Genomic DNA, 21,082 nt, shown 5'->3' with positions numbered 1-21,082 from the left:
TCTCTGAAGGATCTGATCTCAAATGGGGACGCGTTTAGCCTATGCGTTTATCATTTTGATTTGTTTGATCGGCTCGGTTTCAGCTCAGAATCGGAGGCCCAAGAATGTGCAGGTCGCGGTTCGGGCCAAGTGGTCCGCTACTCCGTTGCTCCTAGAAGCTGGGTATGGATTTTATTCATTGTTTCAATTTTGTTTGCTATGAATTTGTTTGTGATGCTGAAACCATGGTTAGTTTAATGAAACAAAGGCAAATGAAAGTTGAGGAAGATTTTTGTAGGAGCAATGTGAAAAGTATAGGAATAAACCAAATGGCAACGAGTCTTGGGGACTGAATCCATGAGCCTCTTTGAGTAGTTTGATCTTAATAACATATACATGGTTGCCAATGGCCTTGCTAAGCATAGTTTCGCTGTCTTCTGATATTGGAGTGTTCTCCTCTTCACATCTCAACCTTGTTAATGGTTTGTGTTACTGGTTGTGTTTTACCTCGCGGCTCTGTAGTCTGCTTTGAGACCATTGGGCTAATCTTTTGTTGAGTTGTTGGCCCCCTAATCATAAGCTAAATGGGTAACTTATTCTTGCCCTAAACATGGCCATTATTATGACACCTTCCGTATAGAAACTAGCATTGGCTCTCTGCTCTTAGCTCCATCAGATTTCCTTTTCCATAACCATATGCAAAATGAAAGGAGCTACCGGAACATGATAGAGATGATGGTTTCGGAATTCCCTTTAGGCATTGGGATCTATATGCGAGTTTTTTGGTTTTTATAGGAAAAATGGGCTTAAGTTCATGAAAACACTGCATCTGCCTTTTACCTCTCAATTTTTTTAAGCACACGGACTATGGGACTTAAGGGAATTCTATATATGCCTCTTGAGTTTGGTTTTTGATTTTAGAGATATAATTTTATCATGGTTGAGTTCACTTTTTGCAAATGTTGCACTGTGGGTCATTGTGGACTGCACTGTTGCCTGGTTTCCATTATCTAGACAATCACAATCCAAGACTCCTTTTAAGGTTTCTGCTACACCCTAAAGTGTCACAATTTGTAGGACCAATGCAGTCAAATTAGCTACTATTTGAAGGCTCGGTAGGGCCATTAAAAAAATCTGTCTGTATGTGCCTTCACACCCAAAATCTGTCTTTATCATTGTTAGTCTGATTATTTGGAACAGAATCATATCCATTGTATATGCAAAAGCTTTATTTGTATATACAGATAAGTTTGACTTTGGAGTTGGAGTGTGGAGTGCCTAGTTGAGAACAGGAAACTCATTTCCTTTTTTTTTATTTTTTATTTTTATTTTTTTATATTATAAATCAGCTTCTAACAAGCTATCATTTTTCCTTTCCTTTTTCTTTTGTTATGCAGTGAATTGCTATCTAGAGAACATAAAGATAATTTTTGGGAATTCATTGACATCTGGCATCATAGTGATAAAGATGATCTTGATTCTTACAATGCTAAGGGTTGCCTAAAAACAATTTTGAAACATGGGCGCTCTATTTTGAGTGAACCATTGGCATCTTTGTTTGAATTCTCTCTTACATTGAGATCTGCATCCCCAAGATTGGTGCTTTACCGGCAATTAGCTGAAGAGTCTCTTTCATCTTTCCCACTGGTTGATGAAACTAATTCAAGAAGTACCAGCGGAAATTCAGAAACAAATGAACATGTTGAAATTAGAAAGTCAGATCATTTGGATGTTGGTCTAAACCCAAAAAGTCCTAATGGAAAATGTTGTTGGGTGGATACTGGAGGTGCTCTGTTCTTTGATGCTGCTGAATTAAAAAGTTGGCTTCACAGTCCTAAAGACTGGTAAGAATTGCTCCTTTTTGTCTCATTCTCTCTCTCTCTCTCTGTATATATATCTATTGGAAGTACAGGAGTATGGTAGTTATCTTGTAGATGAAGTTTAGCATGATGGTGTGTGACTGTGAAGCATGTGCTTCACTGTTTCAGCATGGTAATGCTGCAGCTCACTGTTGCATCATGCTAAACTTCATCTACAAGATAACTACCATACTCTTATACTTCCAATACTATCTCTCTCTCTCTCTCTCTCTCTCTCTCTCTTCGTCCACCACTCAAAATTATATTTCTTGGTTTTCAGTTCTAGGGATTCATTTCAGCAGCCTGAACTCTTCGAATTTGACCACATCCATTTTGATTCAACTGTTGGAAGCCCAGTTGCTGTTCTTTATGGAGCTCTTGGAACTGGTTGCTTTAGGGAGTTTCATGTCACCCTGGTTGAAGCTGCAAAAGAGGTACAGAATCTAACCCCTCTTAGGTGCTCAAGTGGATGATCATACTAAATTATATTTCATTTGTCTTTGAATTGAAACAGTGGATGATAGAAGTCTAAGAATGGGTTATCATGTTGAGTGAACGTGGAGTGGGTGGTCACCTAGTTCTAGGCATTTCGAAGTGAAAGTTATGCGGGATTCTTTAGGAAAGTTTCCTTTATGTCAAGCTGCATATATTGTTTAGTTCATAGGTGAACATGTCCCTGCTTGCTTTCTTTTTATGCTGTACCATTCATTAGTGCTCTCAAGCATATTGCAGGTTGCAGAACCGTTGCCATCATAGGAGTAATCTACACACGTATGACCGAATAACTGAATTTACTTTTTGGCTTTAGATTTATATCTGTGAGGCCTATGGACACTCATTTCAAATACATATTGCCTAGATACAGGTTGTAAACATGGGGGTGATATAGTGATAAAGAGAGTAGACATGCTCCACTGTATCTTTTCCTTTATAGGATACTTAGAGTGTGATGTACCACTGATATCGCCTAGTTCGCAGTATGCTGTTATGTTTATATGCTCTGTACTGGTTCTGTCTTTTTTCTTCTCCTGTTTCATTTTATATGCATGTGATTCGGTATATGTTTATTGGGTGAGAGTTGCATAAAAGATTTAGTGTATGTCATATATATGTTATTTTATTTCTTGTTGTCTAATTTATTATACAAATCTTTGCTAATGCATTGTCTTGAAAATTTCTAGGGTCATGTTAAGTATGTGGTTAGACCAGTATTACCTTCTGGGTGTGAAGCAGAAATTGACCGTTGTGGTGCTGTTGGTGCAAAAGATTCGTTAAACTTGGGTGGTTATGGTGTTGAACTTGCTTTGAAGAACATGGAATATAAGGCCATGGATGATAGTACGATAAAGAAAGGTAAAATAGATGATTCTAGCTGTTGCCTTTAATTACAGGTTGTGCTCAAACCTTAGTTAATGTTTGCATTCTGTTTTTAAAGTTGGTTCGATCTCCTGTTGCAATTTAAAAAATGGTCTTCGTCTTTCTAACTTTATTTCTGTCAGACTTATTTTATTGCTCAAGTGTTTTAGTTCCTTTTAGGGAAACCTGAGCTATATGTTAGTTGTTTTTCCTCAGGAAGCTGTAGTGTCATGATAAGTTTGGTTTTCATGAAAATCTGTTGTTTCTGTTAATCTTGAGTTCTGTTAGGTGTCGATGATTTCTTGTCCTCTATGTTTTTAATAAAATCTCAGTTTCATTCTTGTAGAACATCTTTTCTAAACAAGTTGTCAAGTACTCTTAGTACAGTCGTGCAAGGTTCTTGAACTTTTTCCAAGAACAAAAAGTATGCTGCTTTGCAGATGTAGTGCTGGTTGAATGTGTTTGTTTGCTTCCAAAATCATCGCATGTCCTTGAACTTTACACCTAAACGGTTTGCCCTCCCTTGGCTTCTAATTTGACCACATGTGCCCTTGTACTGTCAGATTTGGTCTGTCAACGACTTCATGAATTGTAGATGTAGTGAGCCTGCTCAAACTAGTGTTTGGCCTTATGTCTTGCAAGAAACACACCATCACTGGGCCAAGGCTAAATTGGTCTTATTGGACTCGCCACATCAGCAATTCATAGAGTATTTGTCAAATTAGTGGACTGGACTGATGGCCGTGATTAACAAAACCGGAGAGTATAAGCGCATATCTGATCAAATTAGAAGTTCGGGGGCACAAATGATTTTAGGTGTAAGTTTAGCAAAGTGAAATGAATTTAATCCAATTTAAATCCATACTTTGTATTAGAATCCAAGAGTCTTTGAGGAAAAGAAAAATGGCCCACAGCACCTTCGGGTCTGTTTTGGACTAATGTGAATCCCTGGATTGTAATACAGTAGATTGGAACTAGCCCAAAAAAAATAAAAATTCTCCAAGAAGAGAACCCATTTGAATAAAAAAATAAAGGTTCAGGGTAGAAGACTTGAATTCAGAGACCATGTATTCCAATCTTGTATGACTTGATAGTTTTCTCTTCTCTATCTTCATGTTATCTTGTTTTTGTATTACCAGAAACAAAAAGTCCCCTCATATGTGTGAGGTTTGAGTTGCAGGTGTCACGTTAGAAGATCCTCGGACTGAAGATCTCAGCCAAGAAGTCAGAGGGTTTATATTCTCTAAATTTCTGGTTTGTCATCTTTTATACATATAGTTTACATCAAGTCTTTTTGTAGAAATATAAGATGCAGTAGTTATTCATGGATTCTATAATATTATCCTTTTTTTTTTCCCTATTAATTGGTGTTCTTAGGGGGCAGGATAATTTTTTTGGTTTCTGTTAATATGCTGGCACTAATTGAAATGCATGGCGTTAAAATATTCAAGTTTAATTCTTTGTTTTGATTTTACGTCAAACTCTAATTTTATTATTTAGAAATTTGGTGGTGGTAGTATCTTGGATCGTTTTAATGGAGAAAGAACGATTTTTGAGACTGTGAGGGGCAAGGTTAGATGAGTTTGGCTTCTTACTGAGTATTGCCCGTTTATGGGCATCTTTGTGGGCTTCAATCTCTTGGTTTTTGGTGCTCTCTTCCTATCGAGGGCGGTTCCACTTCCTATTTCTACATTAGGTGGATTGTCGTTTTGCTTTCTCTTTTATATGTGAGCTTCAGCTTGTTGGCTAGCCTTTAAACTCTGTCCCTATAATGAATCCATTTCATTCTTAAAAAAAAGAGCTTAGTTAGTGTGAGTAAAGATAATGGGATGTCACATGCTTTCTGCCAAGCAGAAACATTCATTCAATATGCATACTTCAGCAAGAAAATTAGCTCTGTTAAAAAGCATCGCACCTTTGAATAAAATTATGTTATGTGACCGAGTAATCAGAAGTAGTACAACAAATTTGAATGTTAGGAGCTAGATACTATTAGCAAATTGTGAAGGCTACAAAAGCTGGTTCAGTAGACCTATGAAGATTGTATGCTAGACCAACCTGACGGATTAATGGAAGACGCTCTTTGTAAGCGTTGAAATATTGTTGAGTTAATTTGATTGCTCTAAGATGTTAAGCCAACTCACTTCTCTTGAGTGAAGTATTATTATCTATTGGTAGTAAATGAGATTTGGTAATTTGCAATTATTGATTCTGAAGGTCAGAACTCAGAACTTCCAGCGTGTCACTGTACCTAAATGATGATAGTATCCGTGTTTCCACCTGCAGGAGCGTAGACCGGAACTCACATCAGAGATAATGGCTTTTAGGGATTATCTTTTGTCATCAATAATATCCGATACGCTTGATGTTTGGGAACTAAAAGGTCTGGAATTTAGAACTATTTGATGATTTTAATGATCTAATGATTTATATAAGGGTAAATGATAGACTCTACTGTTGATACTTTCAATGCTTACTAAACTTCAGAAGCCTAAATCTAGTTTTTTTCAACAGATTTGGGACACCAAACTGCACAGAGGATAGTGCAAGCCACCGATCCTCTGCAGGCAATGCAGGAAATTAATCAAAACTTTCCCACTGTTGTCTCTTCCTTATCTCGCATGAAGGTAAAGTATACATGTAAAATTAGAATTTGATATGAATTGGAAATTAGCTGTTTTTTCCTCATTTCCTGTAAGTCTAATTTACTGTAAGGGTTTTATTTTCTGTTGTCTTGAGTTAACTGACTTTATGCTTGGCAGCTTAATGATTCAGTTAAAGATGAAATTACTGCAAACCAGAGAATGATTCCACCTGGAAAGTCCTTGATGGCTATGAATGGTGCTTTAATCAATATCGAAGATGTCGACCTTTATCTGTAAATACCTTTTCTCTTGCTGAAATCGTTTCATCCTTTTTTTGTTTTGGGTAAATGGGGACCAAAACGGCTCAACAACACATAATTCCTTTCACCCGGAAGAACATTGGAGGTTTTCGTAGTTTATATATCACATATTCATACTTATCTTGATACTTGTGGTTCTCGTCAGTATGAATTTTCATAGGATTTTGTCTTGACCAATATTTCTGGCTTTACCAATTAAATGATAGATTTATTCAGTTGGTTTATTTGTTTATATAAGTAGATTATCAGATACCTTCATTTGCAATCTTACCACATTAATTTCACATAGGCCCCATTGTATGTGCTTGTTCATTGATGTTTTCCAGTAAATATGTTATACGCGAATTTGTCATTCATGCCTCTGCTAATCTTAACAGTTTTCATGAGTAACATTGAAGGGACTTTTCTCATGTTCTTCTCAATAAGAAATTGATGCATATGATAATCAAATAGTAATCAGTGAGGGGGCAATTATTAATTGAGTGCATCTGTCTGAAATATCAGATTAGATATATGTTCATGTATTTAGCGTTAGTTTTTTTCTATTGAGTTGGAAAACTAACAAAATATTTGGGTATGTTAGGCACCAACACTGGATTTTTTTTTTCTGTGCTATAGGATGATCTGAGATTCTATGATTTGGTTCTGTTTCCAAGTTTCTACGTTGAGGATTCTCTACCAATGAGCTTCCAAGTTTGGACAGTTAAAAATAAGCTGTGTTTACGTTGCTGGATTGAGATGGGTGCCATCCTCTTGTTTTCCTTTATTTCTTAGAGTTTTGTGCCTTGGAGTTGGGGTTGGAGGTGTATTGTGGAGGTTCTCTGTTGTCTGTTTTCTGGTCAGATAGGAAAAGTTGAATTGTTAGAGTACATATAGGGAAGTTGTGGATTTCCTGTGGGATAAGGCACTTTAGGCTCCCTTTGTACATATTCGTGTTACCATTCAGAGACTTCTCTTTCTTCCCCCTAAACATGCATCCAGAGGCTACTATCTTTATGAATAATTAATTTGGCTGTATTTTAATATTCTTGTTGCTGATACTGTTGTTCCGTTTACAATTGTTTACTATTTAATGTGGATTCCTTATTTGCTTTACATGAATCAGTTCTTTTTCATGCAAGTTTCTTTCCTATAAATTGTCAACATCTGGAGCGATCCATTCTTGTAAAATTGAATATCATTTATCAGTTTTGCTGCCAATGCTTAATAAAAAATGGTTTTAAGTTTGAGCTTATCTGGAAGAGTGTCTTTCAGTTGCGATTTACATGTCTCTACTTCTGTCACATGTTATCTATTATTCAGTGTTTTTCAATGGTCATTGAGTTACCACAAGTATAATGCTCAACCTAATCTGTTCAACTTCTGACATTATATTTCTTTAATTTTACTAGGTTGGTTGACTTGGTTCATCAGGATTTATTATTGGCGGACCACTTTTCAAAGTTGAAGGTGAATGTCTTTTACTCTTAGCTATGTTTAGCTTGAATAGTATAGATGCTAGGTTAAGACGTGGACCTGGTCATTTCCCTAAAATGAAATGCTATCACTAGTACTTTTGCATGTTCTCTTGATATTTGGGACAAAACTCAATATTACGGTGTAAACTTTTCCGAGCAATGAGGATATAGGCATCATTCTTAAAGAAGAACAAAAGTTCCTATTGTTTGGGATACTTAATTTTCTGCTTTGGCAACCATTTATTAGTTAAGAAATTTTTTTTTCCTGTTCTTTTTCCTTCCTTTAACTAATTGAGTATGAACAACCCTCTAGGCTCTGATTAAACGCGTTCTCTGGCACATCTCAATTAAAACTTTTAATTAAGGATCTCACCAGACACAGCTTATTATTCTGCTGATCATTTTTTTCACTTTTTAGGTTTTTCTTGTTAATTGTTTGACCACCAATCCGTTCTCACTTGATTTTTTGGTGTTGTTAAAGTCTTTCAGTTGAAAACGTTGTAGCTATAGGGCTGTGATTAACTGAATGTTCCTGTTCTTATTAAAATATCGAACCAATGATTTCACCCGGCAGTGTCATCACCTGTCATCTATTCAATCGATGGCTTGAATCCGATATATAATATCTTTAATCAATCTTATTCAATGTATCTATCATAACATGGTTGCCTGTAACGATTAATATTATCAATATTTCAGATACCTCATAGCACTGCACGGAAACTCCTGTCAACTCTGCCTCCTCCCGAATCTAATATGTTTCGTGTAGATTTTCGCTCGAATCATGTTCATTATCTAAATAACTTGGAAGAAGATGCTATGTATAAGCGATGGAGGAGCAATCTTAATGAGGTCGGATTACTCTCTGTTTCTGTCTGTCTCTACACGCACACACTGGTCTTCTCGTGTAAGGACACCTGAATGCTGAATGATATCTAAATAATATGTATTGCATCAGATGTTGATGATTTCATGGAAATATAATATTTTTTTTTGGTGTAGATTTTGATGCCAGTGTTCCCTGGACAGCTACGTTATATACGGAAAAACCTTTTCCATGCTGTTTCTGTTATTGATCCATCAACTGTTTGTGGTCTTCAGGCAAGTTGTAGCCTCTTAGTTTCTTTGCCAACAGCTATTTGACCTAATTCATGTTTCCTATTATCTGGCTACTTATACTTATTCTGATGGTTTTATGCTGTTCAAATCTTTCAGTCCATTGATATGCTTATTTCTTTGTATGAGAACAACTTCCCCATGAGATTTGGGGTTGTACTGTATTCTTCAAAGTTGATCAAGCACATTGAAACTAGCAGTGATGATAGTCAAATTGAGGAGGATATATCCACATCGGTAATTTTCTTCCCTATCCTTTTGCTATTTCTTATTCAGTTTGATAAATTTTGTTCCTTTACCACTCTTCACTGAAAGCTGTAGCTTTTAGGACTTGGGCCAGCATTTTTTTTTTTTTTTTGAATTCTGGTCTCTCTCTGTTGAGCCCGAAACGTGATATGATCTAATGATGGGCTGAAGCAATCGCAGAGAATTGAAAAAAGGATATCCTGCTTTTGTATTTAGATAAAGTTTATGGTTTATTAGCACTCCCAAAAGCTTAAGCTATTAGGACGTGCACAACAATTGTTTTACATTCTTAATTACATATAATGCATCGACCACCCTCTCTATTTCCATCTGTTAACTCCTCATATAGAATGTCCTGCAGCAGTGCTTGAAAATATTGTCTGCAAAGTTGTCACTAAATTGCAAAGATAAACTTTCTTTTGCAGATAATACGCCTCTTTATTTATATCAAGGAAAATCATGGAATACAAACAGCTTTCCATTTCTTGAGCAATGTAAGTGTTTTCCGTGCTTCAGTCATATTTACCTCCAGTTTATTAATTAGTACACCCAAAGTATTTCATTTAGTGAAGTTTTTTGTCTTTCGCTGTTGTTTATCTGTTGAGGTCCTTTTTTCCTCTTTTCTTGTTCCACTGTTTGTGATCAACATAATTATTTTACTTATTGAAAATATTAAATAGTACTGAGATATATCAAGATTGAAAAGCTATTATCTAGTACTAACATGAATGTGTCAAAGAGTTCATGTCAAGGACAATCTGTTCTTTTTCCTCATGGTATTGGTACCTCCAATTATGTGCTACAATAAATTATCGTCCTTCTTAAGTCAAACCTAACTGGATAAACAGAAAAAGGTTGAAAATTTGGCAGGAAAACAGTCCATGATTGGGTTGAGAGTAACATATTCATAAGAAAGTCTGCTTGCACAATTGTGCAATCAAATGTATAGTATCAGAAATTATATTGAAAGCAGCAAAGTTAAAGAAAAGCAGTCGATGGGAAGTAATGATATTCAATATATAAGCCTCATTTGTAGAGAAATCTTAATATTAGTAGGTGCCACATAAACATTTCTCGAGGTTCTTGTAATTTAGATGATTTCAGGTGGTTATATTTCTTTTGTCATCTTTTTGTAATGCTGCTGGTTGTACAGTGGTAATTTAGACTCGTAAGATTTGACCCAAAGAAAAGAAATAATTTTCCTTAAGTCTTGGTATTTGTCTAAATGAGCCACTCTGATTGATTTTTTTATGTATGGCAGATAAAAAAGTTGCGGGGTGAGTCTGATGGTTCGGCTGATGATCTTGAAATGCACCATGTAGAAGGAGCCTTTGTAGAAACAGTATTGTACGTGTTTATTGAAAAATATATTATGGCTGTACATGTACATTTGTGAGGATTTCCTATGGAATAGACTATATGCATTTGTTTTATTATTTCTAGCTGAGCTGAAATATGTTCTTGTTCTCCTGTTGTAGACCAAAGGTGAAATCTCCGCCTCAAGGCATACTGCTGAAGCTGGAGAGAGAGCAAACTTACAAGGAACGTGCACATGAAAGCACTATTTTTGTCTTTAAGCTGGGATTGGCTAAGTTGCAGTGCTGCTTGCTGATGAATGGTCTTGTGTTGGATTCTAATGAGGTGTTGTTTCAGATCTTTTAGCTCAGTGTAATTTTTTTAATTTTTTAATTTTTTTTACGCCTTATGTAAGGATTTGAAATAAAATGTTCATTGCCCAAACTTGGTCTGAATGAACGGATTCTCCACGAAGGAGAGATGTATAAGTGGTCCAATGAATTGACTCATGGAAACTGCATTAGACAATAGTTCGTGAGGTTTAGATGATTACTGAACTCATCTGAATTTTTGATGGATATATTGGAGACAGCAATCTCTTGTGATATGGATAAGGTTTCATGATGTATATGTTAGGAACAATCTTAAAATGAAATGTACCTAAGATCTTTATTATTTCCACATTTACTTCCATATTTTTGATTATTATTAGATATTGCACTGTATATTGTCTTCAGTCCGTTAGAATTTATTCAATATGTTTGATTATAAACTAAAAGCCTTTCTGGTTTACTTTGATTAGGAGGCTCTTACAAATTCCATGAACGATGAGATGCCAAGAATACAGGAGCAAGTGTACTATGGCCATATAAATTCTCAAACAGATGTTCTTAACAAGTTTCTGTCAGAAAGTGGTACCACTCGCTATAATCCACAGGTGATTTCTGTTCAAAATATTTTCATCAGGAGATGGTTTTGGTGAGTGTCATGTTGGTACATCTTTCTGGGTTAACATGTGTTCTTCCCTATAGATTATTGCTGGTGGAAAACCAAGGTTCACTTCTCTGTGCACATCTGTTCTTGGAGGGGAAGGTGTCTTCAATGATATTAGTTATTTGCATTCCCCTGAAAGTAAGTTGGTTTTTAAGTAAAAGCCTTAATTTGTTCTACAATTTCCCTCATTTAATACTGACATGGGATTTGTATGATTCCTCCCAGCTGTGGATGATTTGAAACCTGTGACTCATCTTCTAGTGGTTGATGTTTCATCAAAGAAAGGGATGAAGCTAATTCATGAGGCCTTGCAGTATCTGGTAAGTTTTGGATTTTGATACTAATCTAGTACATGGTTAAATTAAATATCAACTCTTGTCTGTCATCATTTTCACATATACATCATCTTCATATTGTTATTGTTGTTTTGCGTTTATGGAATCCACTTTACTGTAGATTGAAGGGTCTGATAGGGCTCGAGTAGGAGTGCTTTTCAGTGTCAATCAGGGTGCTGATCTTTCAACTCTCCTTTTTGTTGAAGTATTTCAAATCACTGCATCATTGCACAGGTGTGTATGTTTATGAATGCTTAATGGGTTGTACGTCAATGACTTCATAAACGATGTTGATTTGAAGTGGTCTTATGCAGCCACAAGAAAGATGTGTTACATTTCTTGGATCAGGTGTGTTCCTTCTTTGAACAAAATCACATGCTTGCACCATCTGAAGGTGCAGAGATCACTCAAGCGTTCATAGATAAAGTTTCTGAATTGGCCGAGAAAAATGGGTTATCATCAAAGGCCTATAAATCAGCTCTTTCAGACTTTTCTGCTGAAGAATTGAGAAAAAGGTTGAATAAGGTAAAATTTCATTATATTTGTTCTTTGTTTTTAAGAGCATGTACTTCTATTCGTGCCTTTTAAGGGATTGGTTGCTTTCCATTTCCTGTTTATACGTGTGTATGTATTTTAATTCTATTCTGTCTAGTCAGATATTGCAAGTTCTTAATTTATAATTGGTCGTAGTTGATTCAATGCAGACATTTGTACAGATTTTAATTTTTTTGCGAAAATGTTCTTATTGTGAAATTCTTAATTGATAATTTATCATCGTTGATCTTATTGTGAAAATGTTCTTACTGTCTATTGTGGTGTTCAGGTGGCACAGTTTTTATATAGGCAACTTGGCCTTGATTCTGGTGTTAATGGAGTCATTACTAATGGACGGGTGAGCATCATCAATGAACTTCTTACCCAGTTGGAAATCTTATTAATTTATTATATTAATATATACTAAGAAGATAGACTTGGTATCTGTTTACATGATAAAATATTTCTCTGCCTCTGTCTGGCAGGTAACGGTTGTAAATGAGGAGAGCTCATTGTTGAGCCATGATTTAAGTCTTCTTGAGTCTGTGGAGTTCACGCAGAGAATAAAGCATATTGTTGAAATAATAGAGGAAGTAAAGTGGCAGGATGTGGATCCGGATACCCTGACAAGGTTTGTTGATATTAATAGCTTAGAATAAGTTACTTTCTTTAGCTGTAGAGTTTTGCTCTACTGCACCTTAAGACAGCTGTGCCGTTTACGTTCCTATCAGCTTTATAACTTGTTGAAAGGAAGTCCTACTTCTACAATGGTTTTCTAGATCATTTGGGTGTGTTTGGATTTGATACTGGCTTTTCACATGCTTTTGGCCTGCATTAAGTATGGTTCATATGCTAAACTGTCCAAGATGTTGAATAACTGAATAAGTAATATGCACCAGCATATTTCAAATTTTATCCTTTTCAAATTTTGCCCCTGGGTTTGGGTCCATAATCTAGTTGGGGCTGAACATTATATGGAGTCAGTTTGAGGTGTTAAATGTCAGTACACAGGGTCTTCTTCAATATGCCTTTGTCCTTTTATTTGTCTGATGCAAATACATGAATTCAAAATTACCTGTCAATGTTTCTAATTTCAAAGTTACTCTAGTGCTTAGTGAGAATTGTTCCTTGCTCATACTGATACAGGAGGGTAGTTGTTTTGCTCAATATCTTTACACTATCTTCATTCCATCAGCTGAACCTAATTCTTCTATCTTTTTTCTAGTTCTTTATTTATTTTATTTTTATTTTTTTGAAAATTGTAGTCAAACTTATGAGGAATAATAAGTTGTAAAAATTGGCCTGCAATAAAAACTGTACAAGTATCAGGCTTGATTTTCTGAACTGCTGGCCTAAGAGGATTGCCTCCTACATAACGATTCTAGTATTATTCCCATATGACATATATATATGTATATAAATTTTGGTTTATCACATAATTCTCGCTTTAATTTTATATATTTGTATAAGCATGTTCCTCTTCTTTTTTTTTCTTTTCATTATTTTTTCATGCCAAATGGTGACTTTTACAATGGTGTTTACAGCAAATTCATTAGTGATACTATCATGTTTGTTTCTTCTTCAATGGCTATGCGGGATCGAAGCTCTGAAGGTGCACGCTTTGAGGTTCTGAATGCAGACTATAGGTAAACACTGGGTATCTTCTTTGAGGAGATTTATTTACGGGTGAATAACAAATATACAGCTTCATTATAGTTTCAATTCCAGAATTCTTACATTTTGAAATTTAATTAGACTTTGTATTCCTAATATAAATTATCTGTTTGCTTATCAACTATCAATTTATAATCAATCATTATCACTGTTTGGGTGACTTTGTCTTGTTTGTTGATAATTAATTTTTTTTTTGTTCTGGGGGTACATATTAGATAAGCTTATTATTATGCAATGAATATAATTACGCATTTTTATTTGTCGGATACATTGTATATCAAATGATGCCCTAAAAGAAAAGTCGTTGGTAAAATTATTTAATGAACTGTGAAATCAGTAATGAAAGGAAATTAAAAGCTGTCATGTGATTGTACATTCTAACAAATAAAAAATTGTTTCGAAACCAAAATCAAATGGAGCACCCAGTTGTTACTTTTCTATAACTGTTTATTCATTTCTATTGTTATACTTTATGCAGGGGACAAATGTAATGCATTTTAATATATGAATCATAGTGTTATCATGTGTTTTAACTTGCACACCTTATTTTCATTTTCTTTTTCAGTGCCATCGTTCTGAACAATGAAAATTCTAGTATACATATAGATGCTGTTATTGATCCTTTAAGTCCATCTGGCCAGAAGCTATCATCAATTCTTCGGGTTCTATGGAAATATGTTCAGCCTAGCATGAGAATTGTCCTAAATCCGTTGGTGAGGCAGTATGCTGAATAGTCTTTTCCATTTATATCTGCATCTACTTCACATGTTTGTTTTTGTTGTAGTCTCTGCTACTTATTATTATTTTTTTCTTATTTCAAATTCTTTATTTCGATATTGTCTGTCAGTGAAAGAAGACAAATCAAGTTTTATACAAGGAAAACGCAAATTTCCAGACAGCAATTTTTTTTTTATGCCTCGTCATATTAGCTATTGTTCAACTTTTTGCTTGCAAACATAGATGGGCTAGTATCTGCCTGTCATATGCTGTAGATGTCTGGTATGGGTAAAGATTTTGGGTTTCAAATTTCTGTTACAGTCTCACCACTATCAGTGACTTGAATCTCAAAGTGTTCTAGATGTTTATCGAAATCTGAAAGTGTTATATTTTATTTTATAAATAAGAAATATTTTAACAGGAGTGTTTTAGGCCTCCTTACCAGTAGTAGGGTCAACATCCAGGCCATCTGCAAATAATACGGTTAAGTAATGATATTCATGTTGATATTCCAAACACATATCAATGAATCATAATGGATTGACATTGGGCATTAATAATTATCCAAATGTGAGTTTGATGCTACATCTTAATTATGTTGTGCTTAGTAATTGGAAGACCTTATTAAATGTAATTGGAACTTGAATTCTGCATCAATTAGTTTTCACAACTGTTACATGAGTTTTCCCCTTCTTTTGGTTTTATTGTTTTGTTGTTTTCATTGTTCAGATTGGCTTAATAATATGTTGCTCTTGCTAATACTATATTGTAAATGTCCTCATCGTTCTAATATTTGTATTCTGCAGAGTTCTCTTGTTGATCTTCCCCTGAAAAATTACTACAGATATGTAGTACCGACAGTGGTATGCGAGATGACCAATTTTTATAAGCAAAAGAATTTGTTTCCATTAATCTGCTCCCTCATCTCTGACTCTCAGTTGTGTCATATTTCCAGGATGACTTCAGCACCACTGACTACACAGTAAATGGGCCAAAGGCCTTTTTTGCAAACATGCCACTTTCCAAAACCCTCACTATGAATCTTGATGTTCCTGATCCATGGCTTGTGGAGCCTGTTATTGCAGTGTAAGTTATCTACTTGACCCAATTCATGTTTGGACTTCATTTTTTTTTTTTTCTACTAGCGCTTTTCTAAAATTCTATCTTAATACAGGCATGACTTGGATAATATTTTGCTTGAGAATCTTGGTGAGACACGAACATTACAAGCTGTTTTTGAACTTGAAGCTCTTGTTTTAACGGGTATGATTTTGCTTTCTCTAGAGCAAGTATTAGCTCGCCACTAGCCTGTATTTTTCCTCCAAGTTGGTGAATGCGGAAGTACTTGTTATGTTGTCGTATGTACTGACTTGAAATCTTGACCAGGTCATTGTTCTGAGAAAGATCATGATCCCCCCAGAGGCCTCCAGTTAATTATCGGTACCAAGAGTGCACCCCATTTGGTTGATACTCTTGTGATGGCCAATCTGGGATATTGGCAAATGAAAGTCTCTCCTGGTGTTTGGTACTTACAACTTGCTCCCGGAAGAAGTTCTGAGCTTTATGTCCTAAAAGATGAAGGTGATGGAAGTCAAAGCAAAACATTGTCGAAACGTATCACCATTAATGATTTGCGGGGTACAGTAGTCCACCTGGAAGTAGTAAAGAAAAAGGGGAAGGAGCATGAGAAATTGCTGCTTTCCGATGTTAATGAAAAGACACAGGATGCTACAGAGGTGTGAGCTTATTATCAAATTAGAAATTTTTGTCCTACTATCACATTGATAAAATTAATCTTTGTAAATTGGCTCTATATTTTACGTAGGGAAATAGCTGGAACTCCAACTTCATAAAATGGGCTTCTGGTCTTATTGGTGGCAGTGAGCACTCAAAACAGAGTGAAAATACTTCATGGGTGAGTAGTGATAGTATAGTATACTTTGCATCCTTCAAGGCTTGAATTAACATTGGTTATATTCTGTATATTGTGGACAACTGAAATTTACCGTGTTAGATGTAGGACTCCTCTTATAGCATACACACTCAAAAGGGACTTATAGTACAAATTGTAATGGATTGCAGTGTTCTGTTACTGACAGTTGGTCAAATTCAATTTTTATTTTATTTTTTATTCTTCCACAATCTAAATAAATTCTTAGTTGATTTAATTGCTTGGATCGAAAAATTCTTAATTGAGGTTTATATTTTGGCCCAGGGTTCATCTCTTTTCTTAGCCTGATTTGTCATAGTCTTCTTTGTTATGTATTGCTTCCTGTGTAAGACACTAAAGCTCCAACCTAAAATTATAGCAGTGAAAGGTCTATCACAAAATCCTGAAGATATCCCCATACTTTTTTTTATCTTTTTCTAATATGATCCTCCTGTTCACTCTTAACATCGTCAAGAGCACTTCTGGCTATCTCCACCCAAAAAATTGTCATCACATGTACCAAATCTGACTTGTGCAGATCATGCGTTTAGTTGAAAATCATAGATGTCATTTAATGGATTATGAATTTGTCTTCTTGAAATAAAAAATAATTTATCATAATTTGATCGTCAATCTTCTTTACATCCTGTCATGTAGCTTGTTGGTATAACTTTCCATGTTGTTTAATTTGTCGTCTGAGCTACTTGCTTTTAATTCAACATCAATATCAATTTGAATTAGTCTGGTTTATTTATTAATATTTTCATGAATGCTTATCTAATCTGATTTTGGATAATGACAACCTTGAATGTTTCACCTACTTAGGAGAAAGGAAAAGGTGGGCGCCATGGAAAAACAATAAATATTTTTTCTATTGCTTCTGGACACCTGTAAGTCTCTGTTATTTATCTTTTTGTCTGCTTATCTTCCATGTCATTCCTCTTTTTGACTTGATGTGGTATATAATAAAGTCCATTGTACTTTATGTCATTGTTTTGGTTCTAAACAGTTATGTTATTGTGGATATGGAAATCTAATATTAACTTATGAAAATAAGTAATTACAGTTGGCTATATAAAGTTAAGTTTTGGGGAATAATACTGGATTAATTAAATCACTGTTATGAAACTCATTCTCGTTCAAGTATCTGTATTACCAGTCAAACAATACTGTCATTGTTTAGGATAGCTTGGATGCGGTGCTTGATAGTCAAATTCCTTTCATAATCCTCATCTTCCATGATGAAAGAGACTAGAGACCATCATCTTATCCGATACCTTCAACTCAGTAACTTTTCAATTTGCTAAGATCATGTTTTCTGATGGTGTGATTTAGCAACTACAGCACATAAATTGTTTTAACTGAAACTACAGGACCAGAAGTGAGAATGAACCAGCAGGACCAAACAATTAATTATTATTTTTTGTAATAAAATATAAATATGTTGTTATTAATAATTTTGGTTTGACAATAATTTAATATTGAATATTCACCCATCTTCATCCTCATGGTCTGATATTTCTTCTGCCTCATTTTGGAAATTAATTTCTTTTCAAAATATATGCATTATTATCATGACATTGTGCTATATTTTGCCAGATACGAACGTTTTCTGAAAATCATGATTTTAAGTGTCTTGAAGAACACCCGCCGTCCTGTTAAGTTCTGGTTCATAAAGAACTATCTCTCTCCCCAGTTCAAGGTAGCAAGTTCTTAAGTTGTACAATTTTCATTGTTTTCTATTGTTTCTCGAGAAATGAGATTGATTAACATGGAAGTTTGGTCATTGAAATGGTGCAGGATGTGATTCCACGTATGGCTGATGAATATGGCTTTGAGTATCAGCTAATCACCTACAAGTGGCCTACATGGTTGCACAAGCAAAAAGAAAAGCAACGAATTATTTGGGCCTATAAAATTTTGTTCCTTGATGTTATATTCCCCCTTTCTTTGGAAAAGGTTGTAGAAATTTATAGTTCATCTACTTTGTTGCTTTTTCATCGATATGTGATATGATTGATATCTGACATGTGCCAATCCATGCAGGTCATCTTCGTTGATGCAGATCAGATCATCAGGGCAGACATGGGAGAACTCTATGATATGGATATAAAAGGAAGACCACTGGCATATACTCCCTTCTGTGACAACAACAAGGATATGGATGGATATCGGTTTTGGAGACAAGTACTTACCGATAAAGGCCTTTTTCCTTTCTTCATTTTGTTAGCTGTTATGGATTGTCCCATAAGTAACATATCCATTGTTTTTACATGGTTAGTTTTTCTTGATTATGATCCATGATCCTAGATTTATTTATTTTTTGGTCAATTGTTTTTCCTCAGGGTTTCTGGAAAGAACATTTACGGGGAAGGTCTTATCATATTAGGTCAGTTGTGCTTTCATTGACACGACATATTGATGATATTGTTTTCTTATGGTGGGTATTATGAAGTGTGAGCCCTAGTTGCTGGTGGTGCGAATCAATTTTTTGCTGCTTTCCTTTATTGTCAATCACTTGCTCACTTGTTTTATTTTATCATTGTTTCAATCACTAAAATCTGTTATTTTTTTTTTTTTTTGTTTTCATTGGATTCACAATCTTAACACCAGAAGGCTGAACGTTTGGAAATCTAAATGTATTGGGAGTTTACGATTATAGGGATTCAAACTTCTAACCTAATATACCATGATAAATTGTAGTACTTTCATCAATCTGCACAAAAGTATGGGTCTGTGGCTGAAACATTATTCTATATATACCCGATGTGGGAACGAAACCTGTGGAGTTGATTTGTCGATCTTTTGCAGTGCTTTGTATGTCGTTGATTTGAAGAAATTTCGAGAGACTGCAGCAGGAGATAATCTGAGAGTTTTCTATGAGACTCTTAGTAAGGACCCAAACAGTCTATCAAATTTGGACCAGGCAAGTGGTTAAGCTCATAATGCGCAATTACGATAGTTTCATTCTGATGCATTTAATTACTCTTACGAGTGCATGAAACTAGAATCAGTATGTTTGTCTATGTCTGAGAACTCGCAATGTGTTGTATTTTTTGTTTGCAAAACGAAGCAACAAGTATGTGAAACTATAGTTAGTTTACTTCCGTAGGTCTTTGTGTAGTCAATGAACTCTATTTGCTTTGCTTTTTTTAAAGCAAAAGATCAAATTTTCAATGTGACTTTGTTATCATATGATAACAATTATGTGAGGTGGGTGGTCAAGGCAATCTGAAGTTAGGTGCTGCATGGAGTGAAGTGTGGTTAATGCACAAACCTTTTAAAGCGAAAAATAGGATTTTTACATATTCCTATGTATATATATTGTGAATATTTATTTTTTATCCTTTAGTTCTCTTTGAGAAGCTAATGACTATTTTCATTTGGGGAATTCTTGCTATACAAAAACTTAATTAGGTTTTGTTTTGATCTAGTGACTGGGACCCTAGGTTTATTATTTTACATCCGTTTCTATTTCATCATGCATTATACTAAATGCCATTATTCATGTTTCAGGATCTGCCAAATTATGCTCAACATACAGTGCCCATATTTTCATTACCCCAAGAATGGCTTTGGTGTGAATCGTGGTGTGGTAACGCCACTAAATCCAAAGCAAAAACCATAGATCTTTGCAACAACCCAATGACAAAGGAACCCAAGCTCCAGGTAGATCTGGTTTCCTTTGGTTTGTGTTTCATTGTTATTCGTACTTATATTTTTGTGTCACAGTGACTGCATCCATAATACTGGGTAAAATCACATGTCATATTGCCATAATCCTTTTCTTTCTGTCTTTTAATGTGCAAGTAAGTTGTGCGTGTTTTATTTTGATTGCAGGGTGCTAGAAGAATAGTTTCTGAGTGGCCAGATCTTGATTTGGAGGCTAGGCAGTTCACTGCGAAAATCTTAGGTGATGAAGTTGCAATTCAAGAACCACCGCCAGATCCTAATCAACCAGGGTCCGTGATGGACAGCCCACCAGAAGACCTGGAATCTAAGGCAGAGTTGTGAATAGCAAATAGCTATAGTGTGCGTCAATTGAAGTAGAGCAATTATTGAAAAGACCTAGGGTAGCAGCGTACACTATAACATGATTTGACCTCACTAGGGCTCTAGGTCACTGCCCTTATACACAGTGATCCTGTAATCTAAACAACAAATTTTGGCTCGGCTTTGTTGCCAGCAAGAGCATGACTACCAACCAGGTCGAAGTATGGTTTTCAAATTCAAGTTGTATCCTTCCTGGGCGCTTCATTGCATTCCTCCTGGCTACTAGACTAGTTCATGCTTTTTAGGCCTAAGATGAACGTAGAACAGAACTTTGGAGTAAATTGATCTTATATGCTCATTTATACCTACAGTACAGCAAATTTTGTAAACTTATATTTTGGAGACTAAAAAGAGGGATGGACTTTTTTTCATGACTGCAGTAATTAGACCATCTCCGTGCATATCTTCTGATCAAATATACGGCTCTCTCTCACTGAGCTAGGTTGCTCAAAAAAGCAAGTAGTCAACTTAAGGGAAACCCTCTTTCACCAGCTTCAAATTGTAACTGGTTCTAAATTTGTGCACTATTGTCCCCACTGCTGTGCGTTATTGTAACAAAGTTCAAAATAGTAAAGCACATCAAGCGATATATGTTTACTACAAATGATACATGTTTAATGCATGTAATGCAT

General features: G+C 35.3%; 1 protein-coding gene across 1 annotated transcript; it reads left to right on the top strand.

The window, feature by feature from the left end:
* LOC101304873 (UDP-glucose:glycoprotein glucosyltransferase-like) lies at positions 1-20,810 on the top strand. The gene is made up of 37 exons (XM_004299871.1): positions 1-162; positions 1,377-1,823; positions 2,119-2,272; positions 3,020-3,191; positions 4,375-4,448; positions 5,481-5,577; positions 5,709-5,821; positions 5,957-6,072; positions 7,491-7,548; positions 8,256-8,408; positions 8,559-8,657; positions 8,772-8,909; positions 9,344-9,412; positions 10,180-10,265; positions 10,397-10,559; positions 11,017-11,151; positions 11,246-11,345; positions 11,433-11,527; positions 11,664-11,776; positions 11,857-12,067; positions 12,366-12,434; positions 12,562-12,707; positions 13,621-13,722; positions 14,316-14,463; positions 15,274-15,330; positions 15,423-15,553; positions 15,642-15,730; positions 15,854-16,203; positions 16,293-16,382; positions 17,223-17,287; positions 17,997-18,099; positions 18,198-18,356; positions 18,444-18,584; positions 18,743-18,786; positions 19,209-19,323; positions 19,914-20,066; positions 20,238-20,810. Exons 1-37 carry the CDS (start codon positions 23-25, stop codon positions 20,409-20,411), a joined length of 4,869 nt encoding a protein of 1,622 aa, XP_004299919.1. The 5' UTR covers positions 1-22; the 3' UTR covers positions 20,412-20,810.
* Positions 20,811-21,082: the final 272 nt, after the last annotated feature.

This window comes from Fragaria vesca, linkage group LG5 (assembly GCF_000184155.1).
Source record: "Fragaria vesca subsp. vesca linkage group LG5, FraVesHawaii_1.0, whole genome shotgun sequence".
Classification (NCBI taxonomy): Eukaryota; Viridiplantae; Streptophyta; class Magnoliopsida; order Rosales; family Rosaceae; genus Fragaria; species Fragaria vesca.
Note: the sequence above shows the minus strand (reverse complement) of the source record. Positions and strands in the feature narration are given on the sequence as shown.